The sequence below is a fragment of the Bombyx mori genome, chromosome 17, assembly GCF_030269925.1.
Source record: "Bombyx mori chromosome 17, ASM3026992v2".
NCBI classification, from domain to species: Eukaryota; Metazoa; Arthropoda; class Insecta; order Lepidoptera; family Bombycidae; genus Bombyx; species Bombyx mori.
The window spans coordinates 12023043-12038031 of NC_085123.1; the positions used below are offsets into that span (position 1 = coordinate 12023043).

Below are 14989 nucleotides of genomic sequence, written 5' to 3' on the forward strand. Positions count from 1 at the left end.
GCCGCAGCGACTTTTGACTATTTATCAATATTACGACTATACGACACGTTGTGAGTTGAAGGATTTACGATTTACATATTTCACGCAAATATTAAATCATAACCATAATTAAGTTTAATTTAAATCTATCCATCATCCCTCAATGGGTATTCGTGGACTTTTTGGCGGGAACGCGAGGAGTGGAGTTGTGTGATTTGTTTTATTTTGTCTATTTAGTGTTTCTTCGGGTTTAAATGTGTAATAATGGTGGTTTATTAACTGTTTAATATCTGTGAAAGTGCACAAATGTGGGAAAATGAAACAAAGCCGCTGGACGTAACTTCTCGGGATCCTCCAAAAAGTCCACAGAAAAAGTCTTAGTAAATGACCACCATTTTACTGAGATTAATTTCATCCCATTTCATTTCATTTAATCTCATCCGAGTTGGTTAATGTTTCAAATTAATCATCTTCATTTCATTTCACTCCATAATATCATTTTTCATAAAAATATGAATATAAATTAAAATAAGACATGACTTAAAGGTCTCAGTTACCAGGTCATAAAATCCCTTAAAAAAATATGGGTATTCGTGACTGATAAGAACAAAAGACTGATTATAATTTGTGTAGATAAACAACAAAAAATCTGTGATTTGAGATTAAACACCACTAGATATTTTGTAATGACCAACAAAAACATCATCAATAAACTTTATTCTTTTTAAAAAAACTTATTCAATGCTTGCCAGATTCGTAAATTCGTTGCCGTCTGGCCTTTCTCAGCGAATAACTAAACTTTATTTTCGAGGTATGTAGTATATTATTATTTTAAAAAAGGTTAAAAACTCGCCGACTAATTAGTTACACTCCTAACAACATATTAATGAAAATTGTATGAAGCGGTATTGAATAAATATTTGTGATTAACACACCCATACGTCATCGACCGCGGCATAAACCGGTAATTTTATAAACTTTCTATTATTATTTTTTACTGTCTACTAGTAACTGTTTTAAGCTCAAATGTTACCCAAGCAATTTACCACCAGCCATCCACGAAAAGTAAAAGTCTAAAAAACAGAAAACAATTTTTTCCAGCGTTAATTCGCAATCAAAGGGAAGCTCACAGTTCCCAAGAGGACCACCAGTATAAAAACATGGATGTAAAAATCCTGCCAGCACTCCAGGACAACTACATGTACTTGATTGTAGACAAGGCAACAAAGGAAGCTGCTATTGTTGATCCTGTGGAACCTAAAACAGTTTTAAAAGCTGTTGAAGAACAGGGTGTAAATTTGACTACTGTTCTAACTACTCATCATCATTGGTAATTTTTATAAACAAACAGCTACCTTGATGATATAAGTTGCCCGATTATTTTAACTTTCAAATGGAGCATGTCAGGGAACCTTTCTTGAAACAAACATGAATAAAACAACATATTTTATAAATTCATTGAAAGCAACTGCAATGATGGTAATCCTCTTTTGACTCTACACCAGCTGAGTTCAATTTGTATTTTGCAGACAGTGCTGTCTTCATAAATAACACCTTAATTTGGCTTATATTCATATTCACTAAAAAGTCTGAGGATGTACTAGTGGCTAAAATATGTAGTAACGGCTCAGGCATGTATTCCAAATCATTAAATTACTAAAATTAGTCAAACATTCTATTGACTCATTTATTTTACTTTGTTAAATCAAACAATAATATAAGTGAACTTTCCTATAAACTCTTAAAAATGTTGTCTTTTCTAGGGATCATGCTGGTGGAAATGAAGATCTCATCAAAGAACGTCCAGGTTTAATAGTTTATGGAGGTGACGACAGGATCGGAGCCCTCACAAAAAAAGTTGAGCACAATACAAAGTTTAAAATCGGTAACCTGAATGTACAGTGTCTTTTTACACCCTGTCATACAACTGGGCATATATGTTATTTCGTAACTGCTCCAGAAGAAGGTAACGATTCAGTTGTCTTCACCGGTGAGTGTAGTAAATATAAATATGTAATTAAAAAGCGGTACATTACTACCCAATACATTAATGAATGATGTAACATTTTGTGGAGTTTAATGTTTATATAAAACTTCACTCTGATAATTGATAAATTATAGAATAAATAATCTGAAAACTATAGTTGTATAAATTACACTAAAAATCTATTTACACAGTAATAATATTGATAATTTAACTTGAACACACTACATATTCTGAGAATGAGTTTTAATTGAAATTTATTTCAATGATATTGTAGTGTAAGTGTAGTTATCATGCTAAACTTAGTAAAAATAATTATAAACTCTTTAAATCATTTTCATTTTCAGGGGATACACTCTTCTTAGGCGGATGTGGCAGGTTCTTTGAAGGCACGGCAGATCAAATGTACAAAGCATTAACAATTCTGAGCAGCCTGCCTGACCACACTAAAGTGTTTTGTGGCCATGAGTACACTTTGCAGAATTTAAAATTTGCTGCTCACGTAGAACCTACTAATGAGAATGTCAAAGCCAAAATTAGCTGGTCACAAGACAGGCGAAACCAGGGAAAGCCCACAGTATGAAACACAATTATACATCATATATTATTTAAAGTAGTCGAAAATGTTCATAGGTTGGCCACTAAGTAAGCAGTAGGGCGTGTTGTTAACCCACTTTTTTAATTTTTTTTTTTTTATTGCTTAGTTGGATGGACGAGCTCACAGCCCACCTGGTGTTAAGTGGTTACTGGAGCCCATAGACATCTACAACGTAAATGCGCCACCCACCTTGAGATATAAGTTCTAAGATCTCAGTATAGTTAGAACGGCTACCCCACCTTTCGAACCGAAACGCATTACTGCTTCACGGTGGAAATAGGCGGGGTGGTGGTACCTACCCGTGCGGACTCCCAAGAGGTCCTACCACCAGTATAAACCACATGGGTTGGTGCCACCGCCCTGCCTTTTTCTGCCATGAAGCAATAATGCATTTTGGTTGAAGGGTGGGGCAGCCATTGTACTATAAAACTGAGGCTTAGAACTCGTGCCTCAAGGAGGGTGGCATTTACGTTTTTGATGTCTATGGGCTTAGGTGATAACACCAGGTAGGCCGCGAGCTCGTCCACCCATCTGAGCAATAAAAAAAGAAGCTAATTCGCCTTGTGTTAGCATACCTCAGGAACTTACTAAATTCAAATCAGATTAAGAACCATCATTAATACTGACTAGAATTCAGTTCTTTTTTGTACTTTGGATTACTTTTTAAAGTTGTTTATAATGTACATTCTATCCAGTCGCGAGAGACAAATAAAAATGATATTCTTAATATTTCAGGTGCCTTCTACGATAGGTGAAGAGAAATTATACAATCCATTCATGAGGGTCACTGAGTTGGCAGTTCAGAATCACACTGGAAAAAATGATCCGATTGATACTATGAAAGCAATACGGCTAGAAAAAGATACATTTAAGTAAATCTCTTTTTATACAAATAAAAAAAACTGTTGCATTTCTGGAGCATATATTGGTGTTTATTTTTGTATATTCAATAAATTGTTTTCTTTTATTAAATTTTATTTCATTTATAATGCCATTTAATTTACATACCTGATGGATATTAGATAAAAACAAGGTATGGTAGTAGTACTGCCCCACCCTTCAAACCAAAACGCGTTGTAGCTTCATGGCAGAAATAGGCAGGGTTTTGGTACCAACTTGTGTGAGCTCACAAGACTCCCTACCACTAGTAAATGGAGTCCAGTGACCACTTAACATCAAGTGGGCCACATCTCATTCAACTGCTAAGGCAATTAATAATAAGTCACTTCTTCAATCCTAGACTCAATGGTGCCTTAGGTACCTAGTGCACATTCCATTATTCTTATTGCCTCAAATTAATATTGTTAATTTCAAGACTATTTCGTCTTATTGGAACCCACAAATCAAATAATTACCACTACCCAACTTCCAAACACTGCTATTACTGTATGACAAAATCCATATATGATTTCTGGTAAGCTTATATATTTGGATCTAAAAAAAGGAATATTAGTATTTAATTTATTTTTCACACTACTCTTATGTTTCTAAACCATTCATCTAATTGTACTGCTGTAATACAGAACACAGGATTCTGTTGCTGGATTTCAGATGATCCTGAAAGTTCTGATGATTCTGTTATAGAGGAAGACACGCAAGTAATTTTAAGAATTTGATGTTTTTCATATTGTTGCTCAGGTTTTACTAGTCTCATAGCCCTGGAGATCTTATATCTCTAAATCTTAGGGCAACTGAATATTAATTGTAATATTAGTTTTTCCTAGTTTGCTGTTTGTTAATCTAAGATATTTCAACCTGCGAACATAAGCTGATAAACCTTACAATGACATTTTCAAATTTTTTTTATTGGCCCTGTATGCTACCCACCTCATGGTGAGTGGCTACTGTTGCCATGGACTTCAGCAATGTTAGGGACAGAGCCAAGCTGCTGCCTACCATTAAATACTCTCCACAAGCATCGTTTGAAGAAGTACATATCATAGCACTCAGTAAACACCGCAGAGGGGAGCACAATCCAAAGCTGGATGGTACATAGGAAAAAAGATCCCTAGAAACGGATTGTGGATGAACGCAGTGGCTCTAGGTTGTATATCCGAACTCTACTCTGGTGGAGGGTGGTGCGTTGAACTGTTATGATGAAAACGAGATAATCGTATCATCATCAATCATCATCGATCATCTCAAACAAGACATCTCAATTAAAAAAACAGATTTATAAAACATTGTATTTACAAAATTTAACCTAGACTTAAAGCTGATATCACAATAGAATTTAATACTATTGCCGGTACATCATTGTTCCTTTTTGATATTATATGCTGTCATTTCTTCTGCATATTTCTCTTTTGACCTCTCAAACATTGCCACATATACCTAGAAAATAATATAAAAGTAAACAGTTTTAGTTCTCCAACACTAAGTGAACAATTTGTGATTACTTCTGTATTTTATTATAATTATACATATTATAATTTAACCAACATACCCTTTTTTCATCATTCGTCAAAGCTCTCCATCTTGATGCCAATTGTCTAGTAACTTCTTGTTTGGATGGTTCTGCACCTACTTCTGAATTAGCTTCAGCAACTACCAAAGGCCTCTGTTCTTGACAAAATTGGAAAAATGCATTACAAGGTTTCTTTGGAGCATTAGGATCTTTTTCAGGCTGTAAAGTAAATTAATTTAAATTAGCTTTACAATAAGATGCAGATTCTTATATAATTATTTACATGACTTAAACTTCAATACATTTTAAGATTAATCTACATAAAATTATTTAAAATACATAAATAATTGACCTTCTCTGCCTTTGTTTTTCGTTTGGCTCCTGTTTTTTTCCCTCCGTTTTGTTTGTCGGTTTGTTTGGCGACTGGTTGTACTTTCGCTACAGGACGAGCAGGTCTCTGGACAGTCTCAGATTTCGTATCCATTTCCAATACAGCGCTCCTAAAAGGATCGCCATGTCTGTCCAACCTTTCAATCACTAACTTAATATCTTTACGGTACCTTTTAGTCACTTTTTTCACTTCGTGTATCCTATAAGAACATTACACGTTATTAATTCCACATTAAATCACTATAGTAACAAATACGACACGAAAATTGAACCTGTTTATGATTCTTTCGTTATCCTGTTGCAAGACTTCACATCGTTCCAATAACAGTTGATATTTTCGTCTATAAATTTCTTCTTCGGGCGGTAAACTAACCATATCATCTGAGTCGTCAGAATTATTTGAGTTGAGCTGTTGTACTGTCATTTTAATTTATTTCTCAGCTTCAAAGTTCACCACGATCAAGTTTCTTTGTCGGTTGTCGCTTGTCAGAAAATATGTTCTAAGTGTTGGTACAACTGGGGACATTGTATGTAATCTATGGCTAGGTCCATCTCCCTTTTGGGACTCCACATTTTCCAAATTCACTTAAATTTACATGATGCCAGTTGGTGCAGAATATCAGTGTGCCCCAAAAAAGCACTCTAGGAATCCATTTTGTACTAGATCAAAAACTTGTAGAAACTCGATGGATTGTTTAATACTATGTAATGTGAAAAGAAATATTGAGCACAATGAAATAAAATTAATCTGTCTAAAAAACTGAGCATTGGATTAAAGGACTACAATTTTGTGATGATATGAGAAGGCATGTCCAATTTAATTTTTTCAATTACTTTTACACATATATATAATAATAATAATAATAATAATTAGCCCTTTAAACTGTGTGAGATTTATCTTTGTGATTGGATCTTTTGGTTTGTTTGTTTATAAGATGTCTCTCAACTCAGTGTGCCTTCTGGCAAAGGCCTCCTCCAGTAGTCTCCATTGTTTTCTATCTTGAGCAACTCTTCTCCATTTGGGTCCGGCGGTAAGTTTCAGCTCATTTTCCCATCGCATTTGTTGACGTCCTCGACACCTCTTGCCATCTCTTGGATACCAGTTCGTTATAATTTGACTCCACTTTTCTTGTCTAGATCTCAACATATGGCCGGTCCATCTCCATTTTTGGAGGTCTGTTTTTTCCAGGATGTCAGTTAGTTTTGTTTTTTCTCTTAATTGCACATTGCTAACTCTATCTTGTCTTCTTGTTCCTGTCATGCTTCGTTCCATACCTCTCTGGCACTTTCCCAGTTTTTCTCTATGGTGTTTTGTAAGGGACCATGTTTCGCAGCCGTATGTGATGCATGGGAGAATACAAGTATTAAATACTTTCCTCTTCGTTGCCATATTGTGTTCTTTAGCTTTTACAACTTCCTTAAGAGACCAGTATTTTTTCCACCCATTAGCAATCCTCTTATTTATTTCCTTGGTTGTTTGATCTTTAGGGGAGATGATCTGACCCAAGTAGCAATATTCGTCAACATATTCTACTTTTTGTCCATCAATTTCAATGGGCCTTATTTCTGAGTTTGTCATCAATTTCGTTTTTGTTATGTTCATTTTTAACCCCACTTTGGAGCTTTCAGTATTTAGAGCTTGGATCATCTATTCGAGTGCCTTTGGATTTTCTTCAAGCAGAACTATATCGTCCGCGAATCTTAAGTGGTTTAGTTTCCTTCCGTCTATGTTGAGGCCTAGATGTTTCCAGTCAAGGTTGCGAAAGACGTTCTCTAGCACTGCTGAAAACAACTTTGGGGACATTGGGTCTCCCTGCCTGACTCCTCGCTTGATTCGGAATTCTTTTCCCAAGGTTTCTAACTGGATTTTTGCTTTACTGTTTGCATATATATTTTTAATAATGTCTATATATGTTTCAGGTATACCTTTAACTATATTGTTTGTTTGGGTATTTTTTTGGAATCGGTATGACTTGAAATTAGAATAAACGAAAAAGACGTCTATAGAATTTAGCCTGTGAGAAAATGTTATTACCTATATTCAATGTTGCGGAAGTCTCTACTTCGTCATCGAAGCCTAAAGTCTTGCAAATTTTATTTAAACCATAGTGTATCCTAAAATCATTACGATAGAGGCAGACTATATTTAAAATACACATTGAAAATAGGCGTAGCTTAAATTGGCGGGAATTATTTTGTTCTTAAAATGTAGGTATGTACTCGAACGAATCGCGTTTGCGCGGTGCTAAGCCTGTTTCCCGGGTTAATACATCGATCGTATCGTTGCAGAATAATACCATATCAATTTCGTTCAGTTGACTGCGCCGTCCACACTGCATTAAGCTTTAGTCATAAGTTTTAGAGTATTTATTTAGTTTATGTTGCAGTATTTGTGCATAATTCATTGATTTATAATGTGAAATCAATAAAAAATAGCCGTGTTTTTGAAAAAAATGATCAGCAATGAAATATGTTCCGGTGCTTGCAAAACGAACTATGTTTACCTATTTCATAATAATGTTCCTATTATATTTGTTTTATACGATAAATTTTTGTGTAGTTGACAAACAGGTATACCTACATAATTTTATTCAGCCTAACTAAACAACTTATTGACTTATTATTTTATGTAAACATCGTTTTTAAAGCTGAAATGGTTTTATCAAGTAATTGTATGTTTTCAATGTGGTGTTATAAAATTTTTATATTCATAAACAGACGACCACACATTCGTACTCTGCTTAATGGTAAGTGGTCACTAATATGCGATGCAAGACCACACATTCCGCGCGGGAAAAGAGATATGCCTTATGATCATTACATACCCAAGATACTAATTATAAGGCTAGTGAGATAGGTTTTTTCATTACTCAATTTTATTTAACTTACTCGTATATTGGCCCTTCTAAGTTTTAATACTTGTTGGAATATAAGGTTTATTAAGTTAATAAATTTAAAATTTATAAATTTTTGGCAATTTAGTTTTGTAGGGGGCGTTGTAAAAAGACCTGCATTCAAGTGTGTGAAAGACGAGAGTTGTGAGTGCAGATATCTCTGTAACCATATGATAGTGAAATAGTAATTTTAAAAATGAGGCCCGGGCCTAGGGCGATATGATTGGAGGGGCGGCATACCGTAGATATGCATGTATTAAATATCATTTTAGTGTTTATTCAAATGTCAGAACATTATTTATTAAAAAGCATTTTTTCATTAAAAATATATCTGAAATTTTTTGTAGGAACTACCTAATTGAAAGAAGAAAAAAAACATTGAAAATGTTATTCTAAGGGAATAAATTTATTTTATAAATATAATAAAAATATTGAATCTAAATTATTAAAATTTATTATAACATTAAGGGCGGCGCGATTAACAGGGCCTACGGCGGCATCAAGCCTAAGTCTGTCACTGTTTTGGGATGATATCATAATGTATTAGGGCCTAGAAAAACAGATACCTTACACTGTAGCCTCCTAATCATTATTATAAGGCGTAACTGTATCTATTCATTTAGTGTTTTTTTTTCCTACCTAAGTTGGTGGTCTAGACTACATCAACGTCACCGGGCGAGAAGCCTGACGTTGTTGCTAACACAAACCCTAGCAAGAGCCGTACTTCGCAGAATCTATCACCGGAATCCATTTAGCTTATTTTCTTGAATTAGATCAATTTTAAAAAACGATTTCCATATTAAATTACCACTGAACTACTGTTTTTCGCTTCAATAAATTCATAGTTTTAATCATTTACAATTTCAGCCCACGCTGAAAACGATTTTGAAAAGCCACATATCAAAGTACAAGAGCGGAGCGTTCCGTTTCGCTTCGTTCCTAGGATTTGACGTTGAAGACTACAAGTATACGAGATTGAGCCGTAACGCTGGGCCCGTAAGGAGGCTCCCAGACGCTCTCATTATTGGAGTCAAGAAGTGTGGTACGCGAGCGCTCTTGGAATTCTTAAGGTAGCCTTTAGACATAAAGATACATCTATACTAATATATAAATCTACAGTTGTTTTTACGGATGTTCCGTTATAACTACTGAACCATGCATCCGATTCACTTGAAAATTGGTATCCATGTAGAAAATACGTGTACTTAATGGACAGGCTAATATTTATATGAGTGTTGGTCTCCCCACACCAGTTGCGGGGGCATTAATGATGATAATTTTTGTGGGGGTGAGAAATAATAATGTTAATTTTAAATGCCCAGCGAAGCGGACGAGTACAGCTAGTATTTCATAGAGGTTTCATGAGATATAAGTTCTAAAGTCTCAGTATAGTTACAACGGCTGCCCCATCCTTCAAACCGAAACGCATTACTGCTTCACGGCACAAATAGGCCGCGTGGTGGTACCTACCCGTGCGGACTCACAAGAGGTCCTACCACCAGTAAAAAATTACAATGTCTATTTAATATCAGGTTGCATCCGGACGTCCGAGCTGCGGTCTCCGAAATCCATTTCTTCGATAAATATTATCACAAAGGATTCGAGTGGTACAGGTGAGGTTGCGTTACTGTTTTCAAAATGGAATTTGAAAATTCGATTATTTTACTAGTTTACAATCGAATATAGCTATAATATGGTAGTAGGCACATGACTAGGGTAGGAAGGCCTATAAGGGAGACCAACGACATGTTGAAGGTTGCGGATACCTGTGCAGACAACAGAGGACCGGTCGTTGTGACGAGTCTTGGAGGAGGCTTATGTCCAGAAGTGGACTTCTCTTGGCTGAAAGAAAAAGAAGGCACATCACTAATTTATTTGTTTATAAGTGATGTGATTTGTGATTTCGAATTTATGCCTACCAAATCATTGGTAGTCTAAGGGGTAGTCCAACTTCACGCGGAACGGTAGGTGAGCTCATGGGGTCAACCTGAGAAAATTGCTAACACTGGCCCTAATAAGAACAGTGCTTCGCTGAATCTACTACCAGATCAGGATCGCGACCCACTGAGAAGATCCGACGAGAAAATCAGGCTGTTAGCGCCTTGTTGTTTAATTAATTATGACAGATCAGCTCGTGAAATTGTCTACCGTAAATCGGTCCTAAGAGAATATATTGGTTTCAGAGAACGGATGCCCTTAACATTGGAGGGTCAGATTACAATGGAGAAGACTCCGTCATATTGGGTGACGAAGTCGGCACCAAAACGGGTTTATGCCATGAATCCTTCAGTGAAACTCTTGGCTGTGGTCCGAGATCCGGTCACTAGAGCTATAAGCGATTACACGCAGTCGGCAAGGTGAGACAATTTCGGAACTTATTTTCTGAAGAATATCGATTTTACTGGTGATAAGGGCTTGGTCCTGTGAGCCCGCTTGGGTACGTACCACCACCTTGCCTTTTTCTGCAGTGAAGCAGTTGTACTTTTTTTTTATATTGCATAGACGGGTAGACGAGCTCAAGGCCCACCTGGTGTTAAGTGGGTGCCGGAGCTCATAGACATGTACAACGTAAATGGTGCCACCCACCTTGAGGTATGAGTTCTAAGGTCTCTTTATAATAATTACGGTTGAGACTTAAGATGGGCGGCGGTATTTACATTATTAATTCCTATGGATTTCGATGAGTTCATCTACCCATTTAGGCAATAAAAAAATTTTCATCTTCATCGAAATCTGGTTAGAACTCAATTTCATATAAACACGTACTTATGTTAGGTAAGCTAGTTGTGGACCAACCCTTTTGTATCAACAAATTTTATCTTAGACACTCAAGATTCTCCAAACGAATTTGTTTTACTATAGACAATCTGACGCTAGGAAAAAATAATAAATTTTGGCATTATTGACGTCCATGTGGTACGATGATCACGCACTACCTACGAAGGCATTAAACAATAGAATCATTGGCGCCTAAAAAACCAGATACTTCGTTTCGTTCTCCAGTAAGCGACCCTCGCTGGCGCCATTCGAGCAGCTAGCTCTGAGTAACAGGTCAGGTTGCAGCGCAGTGGACCCGACGTGGGCTCCAGTGCGGCTGGGAGTGTACGCCCGACCGCTGCGCCGCTGGTTGCGAAGGTTCCGAAGAGATAGGCTCCTGCTTGTGAACGGGGAGAGGCTCGTTGCCGATCCCGCTGCTGAAATGGCGAAAGTACAGGTCTGTATTTACTGGTGGTAGGACCTCTTGAGAGTCCGCGCGGTTTGGGTTTGAAGGGTGGAGCAGCCGTTGTAACTACACTTGAGACCTTAGAACTTATATCTCAAGGTGGGTGGCGCATTTATGTTGTAGACCTCTATGGGCTCCAGTAACCACTTAACACCAGGTGGGCTGTGAGCTAGTCCACCTATCTAAGCAATAAAAATAAAATAAAAAAATTTGGGTTTTGATATAAATGATTTTGTATTGTCATTAGATATGTTTTTATAGGACTTCCTCGGCCTCAAGCGCGTGATAACAGAGAAACACTTCTATTTTAATTCAGCGAAAGGCTTCCCTTGCCTGCTGAAGTCGGAAAGCAGTTCGAGCCCACACTGCCTGGGCAAAACTAAAGGAAGGAATCATCCGCGAATCGACCCGGCCGCTTTGAAGAGACTCCGCGAGTTTTATCGACCATTAAATGAGATTTTTTATCGATTATCCGGCATTAACTTTGGGTGGCCTTGAATTGTGTGGTTGCTGATCTCAATAGCGTTATCAAGGGTGCATAGTGATCTTAATTTTAGTGGTAGCTGATAAATGTGATTCTGTGTGCGCGTTGCTGATAGTGGTAAATGTCGTTAACTTGATGTGTATGGTTAAGTTTTGGTTTTATGTAATGCGTATTGTGACTTTGTTTCGGCTATGAGACAGTTTTGCGTTCCGGTCGGAAAGATGGGACAGCTACAATTTACTTCGAGGTCATAATTCGAAGTGGATGGCGGCGGCATTAACAATGTGTTTGTCTATGGGCTCTGAAACCCAACAGCTAAAGGACTAGTTTACTCAAATACCTAGTGTAAGAAAATGGAAACTGAAATGCGCGGTCAGAGATATCATTATTTAAAACTCTGTTAAATTGTAGCTTATTCGATTTCAAGTTCCTATTTTTATTATTTTCATTTTCACAATTTTTACGATTGTGAGGAAATAAATACATTAGGATGATTTTGTTCCTAGATCATTTTTAGAATGCTTTATGGTAAGAATTGTAATATAGGTAGATAGATAATTTAAGTATAGGTATGTCCACATTTACAATGTACTAAATATCATTATGTATATCAGTAGTTATTAATATCAATAGATTTAGAATGTGTTGTTTTGTAACGACATAACATTAGTTCTTTAGATCCCTAAGAAAACTGAATGAGAATGAAAAGACTTTTAAGTAATATCTGAAGATAGGGATAGGATCTGTTGCGTCTAGTATTTGATGTTAATGAAAGTATGCAATTTAATACGTGTGTATGATCCCAGGATCTTCTCTGTGGGTCGCGATTCCGATCCGGTGGTAGAACTAAACTTGGGCTAGAATGTCCTCCCAGGTTGAGCCCCGTAAGTTTGCCTACCAAATCGGACATAGTTAGAATAACATCTTTGGCTACCGACGATTTGGTAGGAAAAAAGGGAGAAAAAGGCTTTGAACTGCTAAGCCTCCTCGGATGCTCGAGTAGCTGTTAGCAAACCTGTCCCCTCCTGACCCTCAAATTCGTCCATTCGTTTTGACTAAGCTGCAAGATCTTTCGACAGACAGCGGCACTCTCATCGCAAAAATAAACCTGAGTTCGGCGACTAAGGAACAATATAGCAGCGCCTAAATATACAATGGATGGGATCCAAGTTCAATGTTATCAAAACGACTCGCCTAATGTAATTAACGAAATGAAAAAATTTAAATAAAAAACACTCAGACTAAAGTCTCATCAATCTATAGGCTTATGTATACATATAATATAATTGTATTCACGTAATGTACGGTTGTGTTTGTAAACGATTGACTGAAATTACAAAGTCCAATAAAATATTTGGAGAAAACTGAAAGTATCAATAAAAGGACTGAAGTGTTATGAATGTGTTATAAATTAAGAATAAACTTTTCTTCTATAGCTGGTGGAGGTTGTATGTTAAAAATAAACTTGAATCATTTTGTAAATATTATAACAAATTCTTTTATTTCACATGAAAATTTACAATTTATTAAGCAGATTTGCATTGAAATCAATTTTAGTGTATTTTCTTTATCAACAATGCGGGACATTTCTAGATGTGTAAAATGATCTTTACATTGAAAATATTATATTTACAGAAATTGGAAAATGTTTTGAGGTTAAGGTTACGGTAGTATGGCTTAGGAGGGTCTAATTGCAAGAATATAGTATGTGGCCGAAATTGGAACTTACATGCCAACAGCTAGAGAAGTAATTTTTGATATTTTTCATTAATGATCTCAGATCGAACACCAATAAGCAACACCAATAAGATCCAATAGAACACCAATAAGATCGAACAGCAAGAATAACTCTAAAAAAGGAAAAGTGTCGATGTTAATATTTTCAAAATATACTTAGCGATAAGGATTTAAATGATATTATTTATATTGTCTCAGCTAAATATGAATATAACCATACGAATATATTTCAACTATATTTTTAACTTAGACCGATCTTAATAAACATTTTAATGTTCAATAAAAAGGTTTATGCGCTTACGGGGGCTCCATAAAAATGTGTACTTTTTTATTTACTTGTAACACTAGCACGCTGGATGCAAATATTAGAGTTTACTATCGACACTATTAAAACCAGTTACGAAAAAACTCATTAATTGTATTATCTATGGAAAAAACGAAATTGCACTGCAAAAAACCACTTTATATGTACGTCTTCCGTAAAACTCCATAATTCAGAGTATAACATACATACATATATGGGCTAACCGTGATAACGGTGAGAATAAATAGATATGGAAAAACAAATGTCTTCTTTTAATTTCGTGTTTTAGAAAAATCTGACTATAGTTGGTTCAGTTTATTGAACCTAAACTGAATACAATAGGGCATATTTAGATAGAATAAGGGCGGGTGATTTAAAACAAAAAATTGTTAAATCAAATGTTTCATCCACGCCTTTATCTACTTATGTGCTATAATATTAGAACATATAGAAGCCAGATCTTGCGTATTTAAAAGTTCCGAACTAGAACCTTGGTAGTCTTGATACCGTTTGTTTATAGAATAATCCTTTCTAAGTTGATGACCAGCGACGTAACAGCAACCTTCACATTTGTGCCGATAGCGCATCACCAACGTCAACTACCGCACTGCGGACTACTCATTCAGTCTCGACTAACCGCAGACTTGGAGCAGCCCTGACACTTCGATTTTTTGTTCGGCAAGGTTTCTATCTACACCAGTGTTTCCCAACCTTTTTTGTGCCATGCCCGTAAGAAGCCCATTTCCGTAAGAAACATAAATAATAGGTTTTAGGAAGAAATCACTACCTACGAAATTGTTATCAGACCACAGTAAGTAATATTTCAAAACATTTATTAAAAAACTGAAATTCAAAATGATTTTCATACAGATTTTTTATATTAATTTAGTGCAATTGCCCCCTTTAATTATCAAATTGCCCCATTGTGGGGCGTGGGCCCCACGTTAGGAAACACCGATCTAGACTCAATCACGTTCGCTAGGTGGTTA

General features: G+C 36.1%; 3 protein-coding genes and 1 long non-coding RNA gene across 5 annotated transcripts; 2 read left to right on the forward strand and 2 right to left on the reverse strand.

Moving 5' to 3' along the window:
- Positions 1–118: 118 nt before the first annotated feature.
- LOC101735625 (hydroxyacylglutathione hydrolase, mitochondrial) lies at positions 119–3533 on the forward strand. 2 transcript variants are annotated; one of them, XM_004932486.5, is made up of 5 exons: positions 119–790; positions 1081–1309; positions 1743–1969; positions 2311–2540; positions 3297–3533. In XM_004932486.5, the coding sequence occupies exons 1-5, from the start codon at positions 721–723 to the stop codon at positions 3435–3437; spliced, it is 897 nt and encodes a 298-aa protein (XP_004932543.1). In that variant the 5' UTR covers positions 119–720; the 3' UTR covers positions 3438–3533. The 2 variants fall into 2 exon arrangements, 1 of the variants encoding a protein (XP_004932543.1); XR_009975416.1 differs by having other exon boundaries at positions 543–790; positions 2311–2627; positions 2893–3533.
- A 1200-nt stretch (positions 3534–4733) lies between these two features.
- On the reverse strand, positions 4734–6664 carry LOC101735765 (uncharacterized). The gene is made up of 4 exons (XM_004932487.5): positions 5631–6664; positions 5321–5558; positions 5008–5187; positions 4734–4895 (listed from the first exon to the last, which is right to left on the reverse strand). The coding sequence occupies exons 1-4, from the start codon at positions 5780–5782 to the stop codon at positions 4815–4817; spliced, it is 651 nt and encodes a 216-aa protein (XP_004932544.1). The 5' UTR covers positions 5783–6664; the 3' UTR covers positions 4734–4814.
- A 143-nt stretch (positions 6665–6807) lies between these two features.
- Positions 6808–13453, forward strand: LOC101745633 (heparan sulfate glucosamine 3-O-sulfotransferase 3B1). The gene is made up of 6 exons (XM_012695837.4): positions 6808–7929; positions 9120–9322; positions 9785–9865; positions 10436–10609; positions 11256–11466; positions 11737–13453. Exons 1-6 carry the CDS (start codon positions 7822–7824, stop codon positions 11971–11973), a joined length of 1014 nt encoding a protein of 337 aa, XP_012551291.1. The 5' UTR covers positions 6808–7821; the 3' UTR covers positions 11974–13453.
- On the reverse strand, positions 8638–14257 carry LOC134200470 (uncharacterized). The gene is made up of 3 exons (XR_009975422.1): positions 13689–14257; positions 11239–11446; positions 8638–10094 (listed from the first exon to the last, which is right to left on the reverse strand). It is a non-coding gene; the product is annotated as an uncharacterized LOC134200470 (long non-coding RNA).
- Between the last annotated feature and the right edge of the window lie 732 nt (positions 14258–14989).

What these genes read in the sequence shown, in the direction of transcription:
- LOC101735765 (XM_004932487.5), bottom strand. Translation starts at nt 5,782, where the DNA reads ATGACAGTACAACAGCTCAACTCAAATAATTCTGACGACTCAGATGAT. An exon ending in GAAAAACAAAGGCAGAGAAG is followed by an intron (nt 5,188 to 5,320) that starts GTCAATTATTTA and finishes TTTACTTTACAG; the next exon opens with CCTGAAAAAGATCCTAATGC. An exon ending in TGACGAATGATGAAAAAAGG is followed by an intron (nt 4,896 to 5,007) that starts GTATGTTGGTTA and finishes ATTATTTTCTAG; the next exon opens with GTATATGTGGCAATGTTTGA.
- LOC101735625 (XM_004932486.5), top strand. Translation starts at nt 721, where the DNA reads ATGCTTGCCAGATTCGTAAATTCGTTGCCGTCTGGCCTTTCTCAGCGA. An exon ending in AACTAAACTTTATTTTCGAG is followed by an intron (nt 791 to 1,080) that starts GTATGTAGTATA and finishes AATTTTTTCCAG; the next exon opens with CGTTAATTCGCAATCAAAGG. An exon ending in CTAACTACTCATCATCATTG is followed by an intron (nt 1,310 to 1,742) that starts GTAATTTTTATA and finishes TGTCTTTTCTAG; the next exon opens with GGATCATGCTGGTGGAAATG.
- LOC101745633 (XM_012695837.4), top strand. Translation starts at nt 7,822, where the DNA reads ATGAAATATGTTCCGGTGCTTGCAAAACGAACTATGTTTACCTATTTC. An exon ending in TTTGTGTAGTTGACAAACAG is followed by an intron (nt 7,930 to 9,119) that starts GTATACCTACAT and finishes TTACAATTTCAG; the next exon opens with CCCACGCTGAAAACGATTTT. An exon ending in GATTACACGCAGTCGGCAAG is followed by an intron (nt 10,610 to 11,255) that starts GTGAGACAATTT and finishes TTCGTTCTCCAG; the next exon opens with TAAGCGACCCTCGCTGGCGC.